At 37.8% G+C, this 26657-nt stretch overlaps 1 protein-coding gene across 1 annotated transcript; it reads left to right on the plus strand.

The window, feature by feature from the left end:
• Positions 1-1025: 1025 nt before the first annotated feature.
• On the plus strand, positions 1026-26640 carry LOC110869665 (cinnamoyl-CoA reductase 2). Its single transcript, XM_035975917.1, has 6 exons — positions 1026-1268; positions 20263-20553; positions 24366-24551; positions 24786-24948; positions 25677-25813; positions 26321-26640. Exons 1-6 carry the CDS (start codon positions 1026-1028, stop codon positions 26381-26383), a joined length of 1083 nt encoding a protein of 360 aa, XP_035831810.1. The 3' UTR covers positions 26384-26640.
• The last annotated feature ends 17 nt before the right edge of the window (positions 26641-26657 follow it).

Consider the following 26657-nt stretch of genomic DNA (forward strand, 5'->3'; position numbering starts at 1 on the left):
TTCAAGGGTTGGTATTAGGATCCGAATATCAAAACGGGTCGGATTTTGGATATCCGTTTTTGACGGATGTTACAAAGATGGTAAGACCTGTTTAAAAGATTCGAATCCCTGTTAACATCTGAAATCATGTTAACGCTCCTGGCAGACGTGATTCGTTAAAATCACACACGTCATTCTTATATAAGGATTCTACAAAAGATTCCTAACCTGACTTAATGATCTATAAATCATGGGTTTAAATCATCAATTAAGATGATCATATTTTGACCATACATTGGTAATATAGTGCCTACGGGCCATACTCATTGTCATATAAGACAAAAGACAGTAGTAGTCTATGACTCCCTGTCAGAAAAAGGTAAAGAACTACGTTCAAACCTTCATGCCTTGATTCTCTGAAATCATGGCTGATAATTTAAAAATGTCCCTGTGACTAGGCCTTTTGTGCTAACAATATTGTTATTGTATTATAATTAGGATAGGTTATAATAAAATCCTAAATAAATGTGAGTAACAGATTAACCAAATGTGGTCTATGTTTACCATGGTTAATGACTTGCCCTAAAAGGCAATTCAATAATAAACTCCCAAATAAATTATTGTCAATATCTTATGTAACAGTTCAAGATACAATGGCTGAATCAGACGAGATCAACAGTCACCCATGAGGGAATCAGGATGATGCCCGAATTAATATCGCGGGTGCTGAACTACAAGCGTTAATAGACAACGTTGTTACAAAAGCAATAGAGCGACAGTATAATGAGTATAGCGGGACTCGAAGTAGGACCCTATCTGCACTGCACTCAAAACCTAAGACTCATTCTGAGGCTCACAGCAAGCCACCCTCCAAGAAGGATGAGTTAAAGAAAAGTGATGACGATCATCATTCTTCAAATCAGCAAAGTGTTCCATCTCAAAGGATAGTACTGAATCAAGGACCCCGTGATAAGGGTTGCTCCTACAAATACTTTGTTTCATGCAAACCCAGGGATTTCACTGGGGAGAAAGGAGCTATAGACAGCATGACATGGTTGGATGAGATGGACACCGTGTTTGATATCAGCGGATACGCTGAGAAGGATGTAGTAAAGTTTGTGTCTCAATCGTTCAAATGTGAGGCCCTAGCCTGGTGGAGATCTTTGATCCAGGCTACAGGGAAAATCCCATTGTACAATCTGACATGGGATCAGTTCATGGCATTGATTAGAGAAAACTACTGCCCTCAGCATGACGTAGAAAAGATTGAGTCGGATTTTCTGTCATTGGTAATGAAAAATCTGGATTGCCAAGCTTACCTCACGAGCTTTAATACAATGTCAAGGTTGGTTCCTTACCTGGTGACCCCGGAACCCAAAAGAATAGCTCGTTTCATTGGGGGTTTAGCCCCAGAGATAAAGGCAACTCTAAAAGCCTCTCAGCCAACTACATTCAGGTCTGCGGCTGATATATCCTTGTCCCTCACATTGGACGCGGTCAGGAAGAGATCGCTGAGGAACACGGATGCCGAGAAAAGGAAGTGTGATGATGACAATTCACGACGGTCAGATAAGAAGCACAGGGGAAACAATGACCATAAGAAGTAGGGATGGCAATGGGTTGGGTTTGGGACGGGTTTAGGTAATCCCAAACCCAAACCAGGTTAGATAAGCTTGTCCCAAACCCGTCCCAAAACCCGTCGGGTTTCTAGAGGGTAAATACCCATCGGGTATCGGGTATACCCGCGGGTTTCGGGTAAACCCGTTAATTTAAAAAGATTACTCGTTGGGTATACTTATCTCAAAATCCATTAGGTATTTATCGGGTAACTACTAACCGGTTACATTTTGTATTGTCATTACAAAAATATATATTAAATTACTACAATGTATACAAATAGAATACCTATATGTGTAAAAAATGGATGTATCATATATATATATATATATATATATATATATACACACATACTTAATAATATAAAAGAAATTATATCGGGTATACAATCGGGTAAACGGGTACACTTTATCGGGTAATTGGGTCGGGTAAACGGGTATATTACTAAATCCCAAACCCGTCCCAAACCCGCGAAAAAAATAAAAACTATTCCCAAACCCGTCCCAAACCCAATTAACCGACCCCAAACCCGTCCCAAATGTGTCAGGTTTCGGGTTTACCCAGCGGGTTCGGGTTTGATTGCCATCCCTAACAAGAAGGGATCTGGTTCTAAGAAGGATGGGCATCAATCTGGAGATAAGCCCAAGTGTAAGATTTGTCAGAAGCACCACTTTGGAAGGTGCAGACTTGACTCAAAATCCCAATCTCAGCCGATGCCTTATGGGATTTGCAAATCCTCGGAACATAAGACCCTAGAGTGTAAGAAGCTGAAAGACGCAACGTGCTACAGTTGCAATGAAAAATGGCACATTAAGACAAACTGCCCAAAATATGCAAAGAAAGTTGAGGAAGGGAAGAAGACCAATGCTAGGATCTTCAGGATGGATGCAAAGGAAGCTATGCAGGACGACAACGTGATCACAGGTACCTTCCTTATAAATGATGTTTATGCGAGAGTGCTATTTGATTCAGGAGCTGATAAATCATTTGTAGATAATAAGTTTTGCAAATTGCTGAATTTACCTGTAAAAACCCTAAGTGTGAAATATGAAGTGGAATTAACAGATGGCACCTTAGAAACCGCCTCAACCATATTAGATGGATGTTTCATATCCATTAAGAACCACTCTTTTCCTTTGTCCCTACTTCCTTTGAAGTTAGCCGGTTTCGACATAGTTTTGGGTATGGACTGGTTATCTCATAACCAGGCCCAGATTGTCTGCAATAAGAAGCAAGTGGTGATCAAGACTCCGTCTGGTGAATCACTTACCATTCAGGGAGATACCAAGTATGGACTGCCTGAGCAAGTGTCTATGCTCAAGGCCTCTAGGTGTTTAAAGAAGGGTTGTGTCATCTACATGGCACAAGTGACTCTCGATGAGCCAAAGCCTAAGATTGAGGACATCCCTGTCATCTCTGAATATCCGGAAGTTTTTCCTGAATAACTACCTGGTTTACCACCAGATAGACAAGTAGAATTCAGAATTGACATCATCCCTGGAGCAGCACCTGTTGCTAGAGCGCCTTATAGGTTGGCACCAACAGAGATGAAGGAATTGAGGACACAACTAGATGAGTTGCTAGCCAAAGGTTTCATTAGATCTAGTTCATCTCCTTGGGGAGCACCAATATTATTTGTCAAGAAGATGGATGGATCGATGCGTCTGTGCATCGATTACCGCGAGCTTAATAAGGTCACTATCAAGAATAAGTATCCATTGCTCAGGATCGATGATCAGTTCGATCAATTGCAATGGGCAAGTTACTTCTCTAAGATTGACTTAAGGTCAGGTTATCACCAACTAAAGGTTAAAGATGAAGACGTACACAAGACGGCATTTAGGACTTGTTACGGTCACTACGAGTTCCTAGTGATGCCTTTTGGGCTCACAAATGCACCAGCTGCATTCATGGATCTCATGAATCATGTCTGCAAACCTTACTTAGACAAATTCGTCATCGTCTTCATCGATGACATTCTCATTTACTCCAAGAGTCAGGCTGACCACGAGAAGCATCTTCGATGTATTCTTTCACTACTTCAGCAGGAGAAGCTCTACGCCAAATTCTCTAAGTGTGAATTTTGGCTTCGTGAAGTCCAATTTCTTGGACATGTGGTAAGTGAACACGGAATCCAAGTAGATCCCGCTAAGGTTGAAGCTGTCATGAATTGGCAAGAGCCGAAGACGCCCACAGAAATTCGCAGTTTCTTAGGATTGGCGGGATATTATAGGCGTTTCATTGAAAATTTTTCAAGGATTGCTGCACCCCTAACTTCATTGACTTGTAAGAAAGTAAAGTTCGATTGGGGTCCTAAGCAGCAAGAATCCTTCGATATTCTCAAGCAGAAGTTGAGCAATGCTCCTGTGTTGACATTGCCTGATGGAATAGAAGAGTTTGTGGTATATTGTGATGCATCACACACCGGGATGGGATGTGTGCTTATGCAGAAAGGCAAGGTTATTGCATATGCTTCACGACAGTTAAAGGTGCATGAAAAGAATTACACCACCCATGACTTGGAGTTGGGAGCCGTTGTATTTGCACTGAAGCTATGGAGGCACTATTTATATGGTATCAAGTGTGTGATCTATTCTGATCACAAGAGCCTCCAGCACATGTTTAACCAAAAGGATTTGAACATGAAGCAATGACGTTGGATGGAAACTTTGAATGATTATGATTGTGAGATAAGATACCATCCGGGCAAGGCGAATGTAGTCGCTGATGCCTTGAGTCGAAAGGAAAGAGTGAAGCCTATAAGAATCAACGCCAAGAGCATTGAGATAAAGAATGGTTTGAACGAAAGGTTGTTAGCTGCACAGAAGGAAGCTGTGTTGGAAGCTAACTATCCTAATGAAAAGCTACGGGTAACTGAGGAACAGCTATCTCAGGGCAAGGACGGAATTCTGAGATTGAATGGATGAATATGGGTTCTAGTTTATGGAGGACTTCGAGATGTTATCCTCCAAGAAGCCCACAGTTCTAAATACTCCATTCATCCTGGAGCTGATAAAATGTACAAGGATCTAAAGGCAAACTATTGGTGGATAAGCTTGAAGAAGTCTGTAGCTGCTTATGTAGCTAAATGCTTGACGTGTGCGCAAGTCAATGCAGAACATCAAAAGCCGTCAGGTTTGCTACAACAGCCTGAACATCCCACATGGAAGTGGGAAATGGTGACGATGGATTTCATCACCAAGTTACCTAAGACAAGGAAAGGAAATGATACTATATGGGTGATCGTAGACAGACTGACTAAGTCAGCACATTTCCTACCCATTAAGGAGACCTATAGCTCCGACATGTTAGCCCAATTGTACGTGGATAAGATTGTATCTCTACATGGCGTACCAGTGTCTATTATCTCTGACAGGGATACTAGATACACATCTCATTTTTGGAAAAGTTTCCAACAATCTTTGGGCACGCGCTTAAATTTCAGTACGGCTTACCATCTTCAGACGGACGGACAGAGTGAGCGTACAATCCAAACGTTGGAAGACATGCTTCGTGCATGTGTAATTGACTTAGGTGGTAGCTGGGATAACCACCTTCCATTAATCGAGTCTTCATATAACAATAGCTACCATACCAGCATCAAGGTTGCGCCCTTCGAGGCCTTATACGGTAGAAAGTGCAGAACGCCCGTTTATTGGGCGGAAGTTGGAGATGTCCAACTGACAGGACCGGAAATAGTCTTTGAAATGACGGACAAGATTGTCTAGATTCGTGACCACCTGAAAGCTGCAAGGGATAGGCAGAAAAGCTACGCAGATCTAAAGCGTAAACCTCTGAAGTTCGAGGTAGGTGACAAAGTGTTGCTTAAAGTATCACCCTGGAAGGGAGTGATGCGATTTGGTAAGAAAGGTAAATTAAGCCCGAGATACATAGGACCATTCGAGGTCATCGAATGTGTCGGATCAGTTGCTTATAAGTTAAAATTACCTGAAGAGCTTAGTGGTATTCACAATGTATTCCACATCTGTAATCTGAAGAAGTGTTTCGCTGATGAATCACTAGTCATACCATATACAGATGTGCACATAGAAGAGAGCTTGAAGTTTGTTGAAAAACCTGTGTCGATCGAGGATCGACAGGTTAAGAAGCTTCGAAGGAAGCATGTACCGATAATAAAGGTTAAATGGGATGCCCGTAGAGGTCCCGAGTACCGGTGGGAGGTAAAGTCCACAATGAAAGAAAAGTACCCTCAATTGTTTCAGTAAATCTCGAGGTCGAGATTTCTTTTAAGGGGGTGAGGATGTAACACCTCGAAAATTCACGTCTTATAATGTATTGACACGTGTCATAAGCTTGAACGTGTGAAAGAATACTCTAGAGGGACTAAAGTTGATAAACATGGAAAGTATGTGAATATAGGGGTTCAAAATGTCAACAATGGATAAATATATTCTAAAATAGCCCTACAAAATGTTTATACCTTCAAACGAATAAATCATGGATCATACGGAGCTAAATATGAAAGAAAGTGAGAGATTACAAACTACAGGGGTTAAATGTGTCAACATGTTTAAAGTATACATCTGAGTGACCTTTTAGCAAACCTGAAGCTTTGTAACAGTTAATTATGCTCACTAGAATGCACGATAAAAATTTCATAAAGTTTCGTTATCGTATGAGAAAGTTATGATCAAATTCGTGTAAGGAGGGGTTAAAGCGTCAACGTTGAAAATTATGACTTTTCGGGTAAACATAAAGTGACCAAGGACTTAACAAAGTAGGTATAAGTCTTGAGGCCCTTATAAGTCAATTTGGAAGGCCCATAATACAAGAAATAATAGGGGGTGACCTTTCGAAGGACCAAGAGCCAAGATGTAATAATTGAAAAGGTTTTAAACTGACAGCAGGTCTCAGGCGCGCCGCGTAAGTCTTAACATAAACTTACGCGGGCCGCGTACGGTCCCCAGATACTGAAAAATACAGGCAGCAGCCTGTTCAGCCTTGTAACCGACTTAAAACAAATATTTTCACTCCATGGGCGACCCCTACATGCTTTTTAGACCTTAGGGAACATCTGTGGATGATCCATGACCAATGATAGACTTAGTTGTCAACAATCTAGTGAGATTAAAGCACTATATAAGTCCTCTTTGGTTGCAACTTTGATCATTCACCCCATACTCATCTTCTGATCATCTCTGGAGCTCAAGGGCCTTCTCTAAGCATCCCTGGTCGTGCATTAGACTTTGGTAAGTACCCTTGACCTTCCTTAATCGAGTTTTGCTTAGTTTTTAGCTTAAAAGTCAAACCGTCATAATTAACGTTTGACTTAGCAATTAATCATTAATGGTCCAGCGATTAGTCGAATTAAAGGTAGTTATAAGTTGGTAATTATGTGGGCAATAAACCTTAAAAGGGCACCATCTGATTCCCACTCTAACTAGATCAAATGTCGGGTCAAAGTTTGTATTAAAAAGCTAACAGAACTATAATTTTTGAATTAACGCATAATTAGCAATGTAGAAGGCGTGTAACCTATTTTATCACTCACATAACTTAGTAATAAATGTAAGAACATGTCTAAGCATGTTCGACCCGACAATTTTCTGTTTAGACCCGATTCGGAACCGAAAGTCACAAAACTTTGACTTTTGCTTTGACTTCAGTTCTGACCCGATTTAGTATGATTTGGAAATGCCTTAGAGCTCCCTTAGGACCAAGCTACATGATAGTATAACCCTCTGGGGTTGGTTCATTGATTGTCCGATTCGTTTACGCGTTTCCGTTAATTGCCTAATGTTGACCATAATACCCTTTTGATCATAAAACGAGAATTTTGGAAATGTGAAAGGACAAAAATCTTTATTACTGATTTATAAACATGTCCCTAAATTTTCACATCAGTTTGAGGTCTAGATTAGGAGTTATGCTCAATGACGTAATTAGAACGCTTTTTAGTAATTTAACGGCGTCATTAGCAAAAAGCCTATCTAAACCCAATTTTTGACACCAAAACTTTTACCCACAGATGTAATATAATATTTTGGGATTTTTAAAGATTTTTAATTATTTTTAACCTGCTAATAACCTAAGGTTATGACGTTGATTCGGTAAATACCGATTATACCCTTTTCGGTTATAAAATGAGTTCTACATAGTATTTTGACACCAATCCAAATGCTACTGACTTTATATAATAAATGAAGTATTTTTAACTTTATAACCTGATCAGAAAACTCAGATTTCTAGTATAACCCGGAAATCGCTTAAAATGGCTCTTTAAGCGCATTAAACACATAGTTTATTATTAAAACCATTTTTGTCATACGAGACTTATCACGACTGGTATAACCTGTTAAAATAAGTATTTTACTGATGTATTCGGACCCGAATCTCAGAATTATAAATAATCTCTTTTATAATATTTTAAATGACCAAAATACCCCTACGGAGCTTATGTTGAGATTAAGCTCGTTTTGGGCATAATGGAAGGTATCCTACTGATATCACAACATATTTAAGGTGTATTAACTTAGGAAACCTGTAAATGACTCTTATGCTTACCCGTTAAGCCTCTTGCGCGTTCGGTTCGGTTTATGTAACTAGTTTGCATAAATTAGCCGAAACGGGTCAAACCTTATCGTTTTGATCTAAAAATTCAGAATGTGGTTAGATTACCCATATTATACAAGTCTTCAAACTTGTCGGGTCTAAATCACATTCTATTCCGGTCTTCGCTTAATCAGGCGTTTGAACCGTATCTTTCTTTAAACTAACCGGTCTAAGTCTAGGCTTAATTAAAGAACCGTTAGGATTCTAATAGGTTATTATAAACCTTCGTTCCAGAATAAGAGACTCGGTAAAAGCTACACGCACTTGCTTATTGTGATTATTACTTTGCAAAGGTAAATACTTTTAACTTATTTTCCCTATACGGGCTTGGGGTATGGTATATATAAATACCGCTTGGTCGGGCATTGAATCTTTAATCGAATAGAGGTTAAATCATTGATATGATCCATTTTGAAATGTCTTGTTTGCTTAAAGCCTTTGGGGGGTTAATGACCATGTCCCGGATATCCTTGGCATCATCTTACGAGATGGCCACGACCTAAGCACGGGGTGTAGGCGTACACCCGTCAGTGCCAAAAATAATAATGTGGTGTGTCTATTGATCTTTAACCCGGTCTACGGATCGGGCTACTGAACGCATAAGGAACATGTAATTCTTTTACAAGATTATGTTCAAATAATTATCCCAAGTTATAAAAAGTTTGTGCCACGTGCATTTAAATCAATTTTATTAAACCTTCTAAAATGAGTCAGTTGATTGTATTTACCAGTGTAAACTGACATACTTTCCCAAAAAGGTTAAGTGAAGGTACTACGTGAACTAGGCTGGCTTTCTCCTAGCGTCCACAATAAGTCTCGCAAGCTTGGATGTCAAAACTGTTGAACAATGTTTCCTATTTATTTTTGATCCACCTGTGGATTGCTTTCAACTATTTGTGATACTTGATATTACAAATTTATTAAAGTTGAAATATATCTATCTTTTGCTTCCGCTGTGCATATTAAATATTGTGTTGTTTGACTGTAATGTTACCAACCACGTCACGATACTCCCCACCAGGCCCACCGGTAATACGTGGAAATATCGGGGTGTGACAAATCTACACATCCGTTTTACACAATTCTTGTTTCATATTAACCGTAATGCAGTCTCCTATGTAAACAACACTAAGGTTTGTAACGATGCTGATTTATAAGCTAACGGCTTATAAATCTCTTATACAATTATTTGACCCGTTTCATAATCTATTAGACGGCTTGTTTCTAAATCATTCTAAAACCTTGGACTACTACTTAACTCAAAAGTCTTTAACTCATGAACATAACTTTTTATGAATTATGCGACCAATACCCAAGCTATGCGCATAATTCATTTTGACCCGTTTAGGAGATTTAAACATTTAAGTTTAAATCTCGCTCTTCTCTTTCCACACATCACATTTCTACGTTAAAATGTCTACTTATACTTCACCAATTTACGCGTACCTGGCTCAGGTTAGAAAATTAACCCGTTTAAATACCTTTTGCTCTTTAACTTGTTAGTTTAAAGCAACGCAAGCCTTAAATTAATTCCTGTGATCGCAAAACTCAACAAACGGTCATCAGTTATTGTTGTTAATGGTATTAACACACCATTTGACCCGTTTAGTCGAAATAACCTTTTATCTACGTGTGACGGTATTTTAATACCATCTCGCCCCTTAAACCTAATTAATGGTTTCTTACCATTTTCATTTATTCCAACTTGCGTTCCATCATGCCGGAACGTCATAATTCCAATACCTAACATGTTTCATGACTAATACATACAAATAAATGTAATGTAATTACAAAGGGAGTGTAAGCTTCACTTACCTTGCATCCATGCCACGCTTTTCTTTCCATACTCGCTACGTTTGACCCGCTTCATCCACAAGCTTCCACCTCTCTTGTTAAGCGCCAAACTATTATTCAATGTTCACAAGGTGGTTAGATTAACCATAATTTAATATGATCTTCCACCTTACACATTTCTATGCATTCATCCAAACACTTAATATAACCACGTTTTACACACAACCAAGTAGACCGCGATTCATTTAGGCATTTCATATCACCGAAAATGAGCTATTTTTGGTGACTTGTTTAACCCGTTTACAAGTCTTCAAAAATTATGATTTTTTTATGTGGCGTACCTCAGGGAGGGTTAGGCCTTGTGTTAAAATTTCAAGATCCAATTCTTTACAAAAAATTCATAAAAATTCATTTACTAACTTGCAATCAGATTCGTCACTTCTGACTGCAGCTTACGGAAAAATTCATTTAAAATTCCTCGTTTATCCAATTGACGAAATTCCAATTGGAGATTATTTTAATCACTTAAAACTATCTATAGTAAAAATTTGAGGTCATAAATAAATTCCTAAATTGAGTTATGACATTCGTAATGGGCTGCAAATTCTGCCAGAAAACGCAGCTTGAACCTTCGATACGGAAAAATTCATAAAACGCTCAATTTTCGTCAAAAAAATGTGATTCCAGTTGGGTTTTAAAGATATTTCCTGGAATTACATTTTAAACTCAAGAAACACATGTTTTTGTCAAGCTTTGTTCAGGTTACAGCCAATACAAGTCGGCTGTAAATTCTGATCAGGAGCTGTTTGAATTCAGCTTTCAATTTAAGCATGTTCTTGACATCATAACACCATTTTTAGCAATCAAAACCCTAAAAACATCTCATACATGAATTTAGCATCAATAAAAATCTCAATTTACTTGAGCTAAGGATGATTTCAATATATACTTGTCTAGGGTTTACTCCTAAACACTACAATGTTCCTATTTCATCCATGTAACAAGCATGCATCAACAATTTTTGAATTCTCTAGGTTTGCTCAGAAATTTAACTAGAGATTTCTCATGAAATTTACATACCTCGTGACTCCTTTCTCAGTGGAGATCACTAATTCGTACTTGGATTTCGATTTAGACTTGATTTGGACCTTCAATTTGATCATTTTCTTGAATTTAGGGTTTGAGAAGAAACCCTGGTGTCGCCCCCTGCCCCCTGTGTTTAATCGAACCAGACACACACACTAGTGTGTGTTTGGTTTTAATTTTATTGTTTTAATTATATTTAATTTCAAACTTAACAACTTTGGTCCCCCATCTCATATTTGGTTCATTTTTAACTAGATCACAACCTAATTGCTCTTGACATTATCCCCACTAATTAACTAGGTTAAATATTCCTAGTTAATTTAGTAGGTTTGGGGAATCTATGACTAGGTTTATTTTAAGTCCCGTTAACTCGGGGCTCTTACAAACTCAATTCCTTAAAACTTTGATTCACTTATATTTAATATTAGGATTATCTATTTAAATCCTAATATTTACCGGGTTACTTTTACACGTCTTTTTGTATTAACGGGGTTTGATTACCAAACCCGCTTTCGGGGTGTTACAAATCTTAAAGAGAAAGGTCGGTGGTTTACCACCAACCCTTTCTCTTTAATCTCTTAAAATACACCTCTGCCAAAAATTTATCCACAAAACTCCAGATCTTTCTTTTTCTTCCTCTACTCTCACTATCGGCCTTTCTTCCCATCGATTCAACACTGCTCACTCGATCCATCGTCTCTTGTAAGTTCGTATTGTTAACCTACATTCGATGTTATTGTCTTCATTTCCTTCATATTATTTACTCTTCCTATTGAATTGTTTCTATGAATTGAGGCTTACAAGCACTTTGTATGAGTTCAATTTTCCCAAAAAAAAAACACCCTAATATGAAAAACCCTTTTCAAACCACACGATAACCCTAAAATTGAGGTCATCATATTGAAGCTTAGTTGTTATGATCGTTGTTACTTGCCTCTGTGCTTCTTGATTTGCTCTGCTTTTATTTCATTTGTATCGATCTTACTTCTTAGTCGTCAGTTGAATAAGAATATAGCCACTATTTTAGTTGAGGCTTGCTTGAACTTCACCACAAGAAAAAGGCCAGTTTGGAGGAAGGGATAATCCTTATATACAGGAAATAAAGGTGGTGGGGTTTGTCCAGCAAGAACAATATGATTTTCAAAGATGAAATAATTCTTATTTTCTTTTACTAAGTTACTAACCATGGATATATAAGATTGTATAGTGTATATGTCACACCCCGATTTCCACGTGTTTCACCGGTGGGCCCGGTGGGGGATTATCGTGACGTAGTTGGCAACAATATAGTCAAACCACACAATATATAAATGCACAGCGGAAGCATAAAGATAAATATATTTCAACTATAGAATGTAATATCCGAGTATCACAATCGTCGAAATATAATCCACAGGGGATCAAAATAAGATAGAAAAATAATTGTTCAACAGATATGGCATCCCAAGCTTGCGAGACTCTAACGATGCTTAAGGAGCGGCCAGCCTATTTCGTACAGAACCTGCATTTAATCTTTCTGGAGAAAATACGTCAGTTTACACTAGTAAATACATTCAACCGACACTTTTGTGAAATGTTTAATAAATTGATTTGAATGCACATGGCACAAACTCTTTATAACTTGGGATAATTTATAATTAAATCTTATAAAAGAATTACATGTTCACTATGCGTTCGGTCACCCGGGTCGTGCCGGGTTTAAGGTTAATAGACACGCCACAAAACATAAAAGCCGTGGCGGGAAAACCAACGGTTGTACCTTTAATAATATAGACACATTACGGGTGTACGCCTACACCCGTGTGTCGGGGTCGTGGCCATTTCGTAAAATGATGCCAAGGATATCCGGGACATGGTCATTAAGCTCCCAAAGGCGTGAAGCCAACAAAACGTATTTAAACGGGTCGATTAAATTATTCAATTAACCACCATACGATGGAAGATTTAATGCCCGACCAAGCGGTAATTTATATACCGTAACCCAAGCCCGTATAGGGAAAATAAGTTAAAAGTATTTACCTGAGCAAGTAATAATCCTTAATAAACAATGCAAGTTTCTTTTACTGGTCTCCTATTCTGGAACGAAGGTTTAAAACAACCTATTAGAATCCTAACGGGTCTTTAATTTAGCCTTAGCTTAGACCGGTCAGTTTCATAGGAAAATTACGGTTTAATCGCGTGAAAGGCAAAAACCGGGAATGGAATGTGGTTTGGACCCAACAAGTTTGAAGACTTGTTTTATATGGATAATATAACCACACTCTGGATTTTGAGGTCAAAACAATAAGGTTTGACCCGTTTCGGCTAGTTTATGTAAACTAGTTACATAAACCGAACCGTGCGCGCAAAAGGCGTAACAGGTAACCGTAAGAGTCCTACACAAGTTTCCTAAGTCAATATGCTTTAAAGAGGTTGTGGTATCAGTAGGATACCTTTCATAATGCCCGTAACGAGTTTAAATCCATTATATGCCCCGTAGGGGTATTTCGGTCATTTTAAAGATTATAAAAGGGGTTTCTGAGTTCTACATGAAATCTGAGTTTTCCGAACAGTTTAGAAAGTCCAAAATACTTTATTTGTTATTTAAAATCAGTAGCAACTGGAATCGGGTCAAAATACTTTGTAGAACTCAAGTTATGTCCGAAAAGGGCATATTCGGTATTTACCGAACCGATGCCATAACCGCAGGTTATGAGCAGGCTAAAAATGATTAAAAATCTTTAAAAATCTCAAAATATTATTTTACATCAATGTGTAAAAGGTTTGGTGTCGAAATTTGGGTTTAGATAGGCGTTATGCTAATTGCGCCATTTAATTACTAAAGTTTCCGTAATTACGCTATTTAGCATAACTCCTATTCTGGACCTCGGATTGACGTGAAATTTTAGAGACATTCTTATAAATCAGTAACTAAGGTTATTGTCCTTTCACGTGTCCAAAATTCTCGTTTTAAAGTAAAAAGGGCGTTACGGTCAACTTTTAAGCATTTAAGGGAAATTGGTTAAAGACTCGGACAAACAACGAACCGGTCACAAAGGGTTATACCATCATGTAACCTGGTCCTAAGAGAGTCCTAAGGCATATCTAACTCATACCAAAACGGGTCAGAACTGAAGTCAAAGCAAAAGTCAAAGTTTTGCGACTTTTGGTTCCGAACCGGGTCAAAACAGTAAATGGTCGGATCAAACAAGCTTAGACTAGTTAATATACTCATTATCATGTTATTTCAGTGTTAAAACATGTTACACGCTATCTACATTACTGATTATGCATAAAATCGCAAAATAGCATTCTGTTGACTTTTTCTAAGCAAGTTTGACTCGACAATTGGACTAGTTAGAGTGGGAATCAGAGGGTGCCCTTTTAGGGGTTTAAAGCCCACATGATTACCAACATATAACTACCTTTGATTCGACAAAGCACTGGACCATTTGTGATTTATCGCTAAGTCAATCGTTAATTACGACGGATTGACTTTTAAGCTAAAACTATGTAAAAACTAAACCACAAAGGGTTAGGCATACTTACGCGGCAGCTGGCACGATCCTAGTGACAATGATATGCACGGTAGGTTTCCAAATTTGCACGTTTGGGCATATAGGTAGATCATTCGTGGGCACTCATAGTCTCAAATATTCAGAGACCACCAATTCCAACATTAATCGATAATGTGTTCCTCTTAATGATGTGGTAACCATTTTGCGGCCTAGAAGATGTTGCCACTAGCATACATGAAGGATCCATGACAACATTTACAAAACCCGCCTATGTTTATGTACTCCTTTGGTATACATATGACCCAGAGACCGCAAATTTGAACTAGTTTCCACCCACCAACACAAATAAGTTATTCAACATCACATTTGACACATTTTACTACGTTGCAAAGTCACGCACACCGATAACTATTTAGACTGGTCGGTGGGCGTCCCGGGCCTACACACCGGCCCCCAAGGACCGTCCGCGTCCTCTTCGTCCGCCAACAGCCTATCTCGTCGGGCCACCTCCTCTCACATAAACCTATACACACATATATATATATACATAAAGAGGTTCATCCCCCACCCCATTGGTCAATCCCCTTTAGGTCCATCCTCACACCCGCTTATATGGCGGTCTACGTGGCGGCCTATCCCCTTGGGGATGACCCTTACCATAGTCTTAGAGCATTCTCATCCAAACCATCAAAATATGTGAGGGGTAGTTTTTATATTATAAAGGGTATAAAAAATGGTTGTGAGTGGAGGAGAGAGAAAATGTTACTGTTCATCTGTATATTTGGGAGGACACTGTTTACCCAGTATAATTTTTTTAATATATATTGAAAGTGGTTGTGAGTGAAGGAGAGAGAAAAATGTAACGATAATATTATTTAATTGAAAAGGAGAGAGAAAAAGTATTTTTTTTTAGTAAAAATATATTGATATAGGAGTTGTTTTTTAGTGGAATATATGTATAATTTGATGGATTGAATGAGAATGCTCTTAAAAGCCCAAAAGAAATCTAATTCTTAAATTCCCTCAGCCTTGAAGTTTAAATTTTCTTACACTTTTTAATGTATTATATACATCATTCAAAACTTCATTTATGAATATCGAAGATCTTTGACATATATTTAGAAAACTATAACTTCTCCCTTTTGTAGGTTAATTTGTTGGCCCTCATGGTGATCCTTCGGTGATTTTCAATGGATCAACAACCTTTAAATAGTGGTGTAACAATCTCTTTGTTTGTATATTTTAAATTGAGGGACTGATAATTGTTTTCTAAAGTTAGGGGTTGTTTGACAATTTCTGAATGGTTAAGTACTGAATCAGTAAGATGTAAGATGTCTGAAACATTAAGTGTTGAACCAATAAGAGCTCTGAACCATTAAGAGTCAGTATAATGCTTAACCATTTAGAGGCAAATGTCTGACAAATTCAGACTTTGTATAAAACTTAACTATTTAGAGGCAAATGTCTGAACCATTCAGAGGCAAATGTCTGAACCATTCAGACATCTTCTCGCGAAACAAACAGTCTGAACCATTAAATGTTGAATCAGTAAGAGATCTGAACCATTAAGAGTCTTATTAAGAGGTAAACACACAACCTCTTAGTGTCTTAAAAAAGCAAACGCCATGCAGAAAAAACAATGCAAAGCAAGCATGTGTCAGCCAAGGGTACGTTAGTATCAGGGCCGTTCCAACGTTTTTGAAAGCCCTAAGCGAACAATAAAGTCGGGGCCCTTTGAATTGGTGTAAAGAAAACATTGATTCTGAGAGTTGTTACCTAGGTTTTTATGTGAGTTGCACTCATATAATTTAGCCTATAATTGGTATAAAGAAAATATCGGGACCGGTCGTATGCGAGTTGTTACCTAACTTTGTGTGCAAGTGAAAAGGTGATTCATTTTACTATGAAATTCGGTAACTCATTGCTTATATGGTTAATAATACTCTCACATGCTATAGAGGGATAGTATACTGGTTAAAGAACTACTTTCGCTATTTTTCTTTTATATACTTTTGTTGATTATAGCATATAGTTTTTCATTTACTTAAATTACAAAACTGATATGATCTAAAATCCACCATTTAAACATCAAAAATAGCCATGGTGTCAATTTATTTCATTTCTAAAAGCTTTTAGACAAGAACAAGAAGCATACAGTTAATGTCATTAATTTTCTTTTTGGGCTTTATCAAGTGATTCATTGTTAATCAATCATATAATATTTTCTTTCCTTTTAAATTGGGACGCTTCTTAATGATATAATTTTATATACTTTTTGTGTAGCTTCTTGGACCAAGCTAGGTTTGTCTAAATCTAATCTGATAAATAAAATATATTTATTCAATATTAATAAATAAAAGTATTTAAAGATACACTCACGCTCTGTTCCCGAGTTAACTTAATGAGGAATAAGAAAAGAAAACAAAAGTGAGAAAGGAAAGGACGAGAAAGGAAAAAAAAAACTGTCTTTCCCACCGTTTCCTCCTAAATCGGAATGAAAAAAAAAATAAATAATTTAGCCTAGTTTTCCTGTCATTTCCTTTCTTTTCCTTTCTTAAATAAAACTCGAGAACACGACATGTTTTATTTTCCTTTCTTTTCCTTCCTTAAATGAAACTCTGGAACACAAAATATTTTTACTTTCTTTTTGTTTCCTTTCCTTTCCTTTCCTTCCGTTAGTAAACTCTGGAACACAGTGTCAATGGTGAAATCTAGAATGCGTGGGTGGTAGGTGTAGTATAAGTATTGTAATGTGTGTATATTAGTAGTTTGTGTGATATGTACATGATGGGTAGTAATTAGATTTTACTATGAAATGATGGTTGTGGTTTTAATACCCGTGACCATCATATATAAAATCTAGATGTCTATTTCGTTTGGATTACTTATATTAATTGGCGATATAGATTGTAGTAGTTTGCGTGCTATGTACAGGATGGGTAGTGATGGTATTTTACTATGAAATGATGGTTGTGATTTTAATGCCCGTGACCATCATATATAAAATCTAGATGTCCACCACATTAGGATTACTTATATTAATTGGCGATATAGATTGTAGTAGTTTGCCTGATATATACATAATGGGTAGTGATGGTATTAATGAAATGATGGTTGTGGTTTTAATGCCCGGGACCATCATATATAAAATCTAGAGGTCCACCACGTTAGGATTAGTTATATTAATTGGCGATATAGATTGTTGTAGTTTGCTTGATATGTACATGAAGGGTAGTAACGGGATTTTACTATGAAATGATGGTTAGTGGTTTTAATGCCCGTGGCCATCATACATAAAATTTAGATGTCTACCACACGTTAGGATCACTTATATTAATTGGCGGTATAGATTGCCTCTTATTTTCTTATGGATGATTTTGATGGCCATGGCCTTTTTTGAATAGATCTAATTTTGACACTGTGTTTTTAATCTAACTAGGTTTATCACCGTGTGAAAATCCACGGGACCCCTAGATTGATGATGAACATCAACATTGCACTTGATTCATGATGTGAAACAACATAAACAAACAAAATAGAAAGATGTAGAAGATGAATCTTTTTTATTATCGAACCGATCATCACAGATTTACAAACCGAAAGAGTATACGTCATCTACAAGTTGGTTTAGATCACTAAGATCTAAACCTAGCATTCTCTCACTAACACATAGTCTCCCTCTTTCTAGAATATGCACACAATCACACTGATGGAGAATTACAAAAGTTTGTAAGAGTTGCACAAAACTTGCCTAAAACTTAACCTATACACATATATATAGGCTAGGGCAACAACTCAACAAACTCGGACACTAAGTCCTGACAACAAACCCTAGTCCGAATTTGACAAACAAATTATGACACTACATTACAAGCTTAACAAATTTGGATATGAAACAAGACATAGTATCCGAATTTGTTTACACAAATTCAGACAACCACCTAATTCACAAATTCAGACTTGTTTCAAACATAAACAATTCAACAACTTTGACTTGAGACTTTAACTTTGTTGACCAGAACTAATAAAACACAGTTACCTAACAAGAGTTGCACTTACATACTCTCCCTTAGCTGTTTCTATCAGTAAAATTATTAACTTGACATAAAATAGAGTTTTATTAATAAAAATAAAATAATGATAGTGATTGAATAATACAAATGTTTGCAGGTAAATCGACCGCATAAACAAATAAAATTCAATTATATGTAAGTAGCGTCATACCTTTTTGCTAACTACTATCATTTTAACTTTTCAAATACAAAACAAAACAAAACAAAAGTAAACAATGGGTTGAGGAGTTGAAAAAAGCAATATGAATTAACTACATTTCATATTTTCTTATTTGCTTGAGCTCTTAATAGTTCAGATATCTTACTGGTTCAGTACTCAATAATTCAGATTGTTTGTTTCGTGAACAGATGTCTAAATGGTATATACATTTGCCTTTGAATGGTTAAGCATTATATTGAGTCTAAATGGTTACGTCCTTTTATCTAAATTGGTTAGACATCTGCCTATAAATAGTTAGACACTAGGCCATGAGGTATACTTCAACCCTTCTTAATTCCATATAAGCATCACATCACCTGTTTACTCCACCTCATCCTAAAGAAATGGTTTAACCTTGTTAACTCTCACTCACCATTTTTTTAATTAGTTTAATATTAACTATTCAATTAAATACAAAATAAATAATGATAATAATAATAATAATACCATTTCATTAACTCCTTAGCTAAAATAAACAATGATAATAAATAACATTAATTTTTTAATCCTTTTTAACTAAGTTAACATGTTAACCATTGGAGGTTTTAACACCCTTTAACATGGGGAGGGAATCGTTTGAAAGACATTTCACTTGTCATGTCATATTTAACACCAATGAATTTAGAGTACACCCCAAGGCCTTATACATGTTCTTAGGTGCTGTTTGTTTTTTGGCCAGAAGGCCACTTATGTCTGCGTTGTGCAGACGTGCGCAGACATTTGGGTCCTGCAACTTTTTTGTTTTCTCGCAGACCTTTCATTAAAAAAGGTCTGCGAGACCTCTTCCCCACGCAGACATCAACCCATGTCTTCTAACATCTTCTCACCTCTTCTAGACACTTTTCACATCACAGACCCCTTCTCCTCACCTTACATGTTGCCACCATCCCACTGTCACACCTCTCCCACCGTCGCACCCCATCCCACCGTCGCACCTATCCCACCTGCATAAGCCCACCACCACCGCCACCTGATACATCACCACCATCATCATCGGAGACCGTAGAACAAAACCCCCAAATCGAACAAAACCCCCAAATCGGTGGTGGAACAAAACCCCCAAATCGGTGGTGGAACAAAACCCCCAAATCGGCGGTGGTAGGTTTTGATATTCTTGGCGGTGGTGGAACGACGAAGGCGATGGTTGTGGTTGCAACGGGGGTGGGTGCTTGGGGTTGTGGTTGTGGTGGTAGATGAAGGTAGACGGGGGTGGGTGGTTGTGGTTGTTCTTGGCGGTAGATGATGGCGGTAATGTTATGGCGGAGGTGGTGCGGTGGTGGTGATGCTATGGTCGGTGGTGGTGACAGATTGTAGAGAGAGAGTTTGTAGAGAGAGATAGAGAGTTCAAGGGAGAGAGAGAGAGTACTGGTCTGTGTGTGTTTGTGTATGAGAATAGAAGAGAAGGTTTTTGTTGAAAAAAAAACAAACCATCTTCTCTTTGCAGACTGCAGACATTTGGTGCACCTCTTCTCCCGAAGATGCCTGCAAATGTTGTTTATATCTTCATCATCAAATATTCAAAGTGTTGATTAATTTTATCGATTTGTGGTCTAATTTTGGTTTAGCGGATGAGAAATATGGTCATTTGAAGAAGCTGGAGAAAGCATCTGAGAAGTTGAAGCTTTTTAAAGCAGACCTTTTGGATTACGAGTCGATTCGTGCAGCTATTGTTGGATGTGATGGTGTGTTTCATACTGCAAGTCCTGTTCCACCTACTTCTGTACCAGACCCTGAGGTATGTTTGTTTGGATTTTAGACTACAAGGTATGGTGATGGTCCATCCTTGGAGGATGATCCGCCACGTAGGCGACACACAAGGTTTAAAAAAACGGAAACGAGTATCGAGGCGTTTTCCCTTCGCCTCACGAGGCGTAAGTATTGAGGCGGAACGAGGCGTAAGGCTGAGGCGGTATTAATAAATAAATATTAAAATTAGATATATCATAAAATAATAAATACTTAACATCAAAAAATGAGTTTTCTCATCAAATCAGCAGTTAAAAACATAAAAGAAGATTCAAATTTCATCAAATTCTTAACATAAAAAAACACAAATAATGTCAGATGCCTGTGTTTTTTGGATGTCTAATAAAAAACCCTAAGGCTATTTAAAGAAACAAAAAAAAAAAATAATGGCGCTAGTTTTTATTGCCGCGAATATGGTTTTGGCGTCTAAAAACCCTAATCCATCATTAAAATCCCGCCTAAAAAAATATACTTACGCCTCGCCATTTTCGTACCGCCTCATATCTGAAACTTACGCCTCACTCAACTGAGGCGTCCGTATAATTTCTGAACCTGAGGCGCCGCCTCATATGCGTTTTTCCTCCGTTTCGAACTGAGCAGTACTACCGCCTCGGCCGTTTTTTTAAACCATGGCGACACATCATAGTCCTCCCAAGTATGGATCATCCTCCAAAACTAGAGGACATGGGAGGATGGTCCTAGTCATAGTCCTCCACCACTTTTATGTTTTTTTTATTTTTTTTAATCTTCAACTTTTATTTAACATTTACCAAATAAAGTAACAAAATATTTTCATTAATATTAAAAAACATTACATAAACTTAAAAAAAATGAAACTTAAAGAAATAAATTTAAAAAAAATAAACTTAAAAATATCCTAACATATTAAAATAAGCTACTAGTCTTCGTCTTCCATGTCGTGGCCGGGTTCGTTTTGAGCGTTGTTCCAAATGTACTCCACCAAGTCCGCTTGTAGGTTATGATGTGTGTACTCGTTACGTAGAGCGAAAGCGTTCAAATCTTGTTGTTCCTTACTAATTGGAACAGAATTTCCAGTAGACGCGTTTTCGTTGTACTCGCATATCGCTCTCCCTTCGTCTTCAATGATCATGTTATGAAGGATGATACAAGCGTACATAATGTGTCGTAACCTCTTTGGTGTTTGCGAACGTGCTGGATGTGAAATGATGTGCCATTTTTTTGTAGAACACCAAAAGCCCGTTCAATATCTTTTCTCGCACCCTCTTGAAACTTCGCAAACTTTTTTCTTTTGTCGTCTGTCGGGTGCGGGATAGTTTTAACGATTGTCGAGTACGTTGGGTATATCCCATCGGCTAGGTAGTAACCTCGCCTATATTCCACCCCTGAAACCGTAAAGCTTGTGTCTGGACCTGTACCCGCCACTACATCCTCAAATATCTGTGACTGGTATATGATGTTAAGGTCATTGAGCGAACCAGGTAGACCAAAAAAAGCATGCCATATCCAGAGATCCTGTGACGCAACAACCTCTAGAATGATAGTCGGATGTCCATGATCTCCCCTAGTATACTGACCTTGCCATGCAACTGGGCAGTTCTGCCACTGCCAGTGCATGCAATCAATGCTCCAGAGCATTCCTAGGAAACCATGTCTCTGTTCGTGTGCTTGATATAATTTTTGAACGTCGTTTGCGTTCGGTTTCCGCAGGTATCGCTTGCTATACAATTTGACAACCCATTGGCAAAACTTGTGCAAACATCGACGTGCGGTTCTTTCAGACATCCTAATATACTCGTCTAATGCATCGGGTGCGTAACCGTACGCAAGTTGGCGAATGGCCGACGTACATTTTTGTATGCCACTGAAACCCCTTTGCCCCCTAGCGTCGTTTCGCAAAGTAAAAAACGGATCAGACTGGGCCATGTCGCCTGCAATACGTAAAAATAGTGGACGACTCATGCGGAACCGACATCGAAAAATCTCGGATGGGTACACGGGTTCATCGGCAAAATAATCGGCTACTAGTCTATCGTGGCCGGCCATAAATTTAAAACGAAACATAAATGAAATTAATTATAAAATACATTTTCAAATCTATATAAAACATAAGGAAAAAAAAGTAAAATACCTTCTTGGTCTCGGTTATATTTTGCTCGTCTAGTTAGCCGTTGGGACGACCCTTCATCAGCCGCCATGAACACCTGAGCCGCGTTCATAATCATGTTGTGCATAATAGCACCCTCTTCCGAAGATGATGAATACCACGCAGAGGAAGACGATGAAGACATAGAAGAAATTGAAGAAATGGAAGAAATGGGTGAAGCCATGATAATTTTTTAGCGAGAGATGGGGTGGTAGCGGGTAAAAAATGGTACAAAATATGATGAGTTTTTATAAAAAGGGAAGAGTGGTAATAAAATGTGAGAGAGTGGGTTGGTAGAGAGTGAAAAGTAATGAAAAAAGGGTTAAATAGGTGAGTATTTATAAAAATGGAAGTGAAATGAGGTGTTTTTTAAATTATGACCGTTTGTTTTTAATTAATAAAAATTCTGAATTAATTTTTTTTTTCAAACGGTCAAATGCACATCGGTCCCCACCATTTTTTGTCTGTTTGTGCGCGTCCTAAACGTCGGTAGAAGGACGTTGGCGACGGGACGTGGGGGGGGGGGGCATGGTGTGCCCTTCGGCGCCGGACCAAGACGTCCCGGGGACGTCCCCATACCGAGTAGCCTTACATATCAGTTATGGATGAACAGGGAACGTTGAATTTTTTCTGTTTGACTTTTCAACATGAAAATCTTGATAATTTGACACAAAGATAGAGGTTTTTTTTTTTTTTTTTTTTTTTTAAATTGATGTATGCTAATCAGTTATTTACGCTATTTAAGTTAAAAAAGAAAGTATTGAAGATTGACGAAATTTGGGAAAAATCTTGAGTGATGAAAATCGTAGACGGAAATCACGTCGTCTCACAGCGGCGGCAAAGCACCTAAGATCAGTGTTGTAGGAATCGCTAGGCGCTAGTCAGTCGGTGGGGTACTGACTAGCGATTAAGGGGTACCAACTAATCCGGAATAATAAGGATTAATCAGATTGGGATATTTATATGTAATTTTTAGTTATATATATGCACACACATTTTTATATGTAGTTTATTAAAGTAAACATATTTTAATCCCTTATTGACCCATTTTTTTAAGTGATTGGCGGAAATTTATAAGGTTCGGTCGAAATTTGGCCGGAATCTGGCCAGAATAGGACCGCCATTGACCGCCTAGCGGTTAATCGGCCATTAATCGCTGAACCACCGATTAGTGATTAATCGGAGACTAGTCAGGATTTTTACAACCATGCCTAAGATTATTTGGCTAGTCGAGACCTTTCATCTGTTGCTAATGGGCCCCGTCAACCCCACTCTTAGCCCAAGTTATGCCCGTCTGAAGTTTCGGCCATTTTTCCTTTTTCAAATTGTTGCGGATTATGTAGCTTTGTCCCACATGGCATTACCGAGAGTTAAAGAGGGAGCAGAAAGGGACGTGCCGGCCCTAGCCCTTAGATGGGTCCAGTTGTTAGTTTCTTGCTTAGCAAGATTAGCAAGGGATTAATACTAATTCTAGTACTGAATCTCCTATATTTGTAATTGCTCAAAAATACGAAAACTTAGTTGCTCCTGTGGACGTAGGTTGCACATCGCGAGCGAACCATGTAAAATCTCTTGTGTGGTTTACTGCTTTTCTGTTTGTACGAGTTCGTGTGTTGACCAAATGAGAATCTGTCTACTCTTGGATCAGCTCCTCGTCATACTTACTCTTATTGCAGGTAGAACTGATTAAGCCAGCTGTTGACGGTACACTCAACGTGCTTAAAGCATGTTGTGAAGTGAATGTTAAGAAAGTTGTGTATGTCTCTTCTGTAGCCGCTGTTGCGATCATACCTAATCGACCCCAGGATCGACCATTGGATGAGACTTTTTGGTCTGACCAAGAATTCTGCAGATCCAATAATGTAAGCAACATGATAATTTAGTTCTCCAAAATTGCTTAACTTTGCAGGAATGAAAGATTTTGGATAAAATGTGCCACATAGAGTTGCTAATTTCGAAATTGTTTTTAGCCTTTTGACCCGTTAAAAAAATAAATAAATAACCCGAACCGACTCATTCATAGGTAACATGTATATAATAGTGGTTCATTTGCAATAAAAAGTCATTTTAACACAAATTCGTACTGTCTTATACAGGATTGGTATTGTCTTTCTAAGACAAAAGCCGAAAGTGAGGCTTGGGAATTCTCGAAAAAGAACGGTATTGATTTTTTGTCCGTGTGCCCAACTCTTATTGTTGGGCCTATGCTTCAGAAGACGGTAAACGCTAGTAGCTTGGTTCTTATTAAGCTTCTTAAAGGTTTGCACTTTATAATGTCCATGTGTCACTGTTCACTTTTCACAAATTTATGCAACTTACCTTTTCACTATTTAATGCAACATATTTGATATTTACTAATTTGTAACCATTTGATCAGACATACAACAAATGTATCAAACTTGCACATATTTGATTGTATGTATTGAACTCAAGATCTTCATTTTTGGTAACTAACTTTAAAAAATTGATTTTGATCATAGTTGTCAATAGCGGCTATAGCGACCGCTGTAGCGCGCTATGTAGCGAAGTGACCAAGTGTCGCTATTTTGGGTCATAGCGACCAATAGTGTGAATAGCAATAGCTAGTTTTTTTTTTTTTTTTTTTTTTGATGTAAATAGCAATTAGAAATAGCTATAAAATAGATGGATTTATAGGTTTTTGTTAAATATACATGTAAAATAGCATATATACCAAGGTATTTTGATATAATATACATATAAAAATTTTCAAAATTCTTTTTCTAGTGTATCGCTATATCTAAAATAGCGGTCACTATCTGTCGCTATTCGCTATGTAGCATATAGGTCTCTTGTCACTATTTGTCGCTATTCGCTATTAACAACTATGATTTTAATTTTGATGTATTTAGTTACTTATATAGCACGACAACACGTAACCTTTTAAAGTTTGTTACATAAAAAGTGAAGATCTTGAGTTTAATGAATACACTTCAAATAGTTTAACCATGGTGTTTATTTATGTGCAGAAGGATATGAAGAACTAGAGAATAGGTCGCGGATGATTGTAGACGTGCGTGATCTAGCGGAAGCACTGATTTTAGTATACGAGAAACCCGAGGCCAATGGAAGATACATATGCGTATCTCATCAGATTGGGTTGGAGGTGTGTTTCTAATGAAGTTCTCATTTTTATAAAAAAAAAAAATTAAAGAGTGGTATATAATGGATTGCTGTCGTTTGGGAAATTGTGTGGGTGAACCACATAATAAAAGATTGCTGGGTCCAACTAAAACTGCGCTAAACGTAATCAGGCTCTCTCTAGGGACATAAAGCCTGGAATGGGCCGGTTCTACTTTGGGGGTCAGCCTGGGGAAATTAGTGAAGAGGTGGGCCGCTCATGTGAGCCTATTACTCAACCTAAACATGGGAAAGTTAAATCTACAGCCCATCGCAGGAGACCATTGGGCCTGAGCCTGAATATAAGTGCCATGGATCCTTTTGATCTGGAGAACATTACCTTCTCTCCGGGTTCCACTATTTTCAAAAAACGCAAAAAAAAAAAAAAAAAAAAAAAAAAAAAAAAAAAAAAAAGACAGGCTTTGCAAAACAGGAATGGTTGAGGGCTCGTTGAATGACAAGGTCTCTAAGCAAATCCCGACAAGTTTTTCAGGTGATGTTTCAGAGTGTCAAGTGTCGGTTGCGCCAGAGGAGTGTTCAACATACACTAAAGTAAATGGAGCGGCAAAGGGGCAAAAAACAGTAGGGGAGAGGCTGTGGAGATGAATCTAAAGGATCCTAAGTGCATAGATTGGGAGGCACTGGAACGGGCAACCACTTTTTTCATCAATATAACTACTTTTCTTAATATAACTACTTTTCTTTATTTAACAACAGTACTGGTAGTAATGGCGAATAGCAGGAAAATTGAATGAATGTACCACATCAAATTAAGATACATTTGTAGCATGCAAAAAAATCATTTTTCATCAATATGACTACTTTTCTTT

The sequence above is a fragment of the Helianthus annuus genome, chromosome 8 (assembly GCF_002127325.2).
Source record: "Helianthus annuus cultivar XRQ/B chromosome 8, HanXRQr2.0-SUNRISE, whole genome shotgun sequence".
NCBI classification, from domain to species: Eukaryota; Viridiplantae; Streptophyta; class Magnoliopsida; order Asterales; family Asteraceae; genus Helianthus; species Helianthus annuus.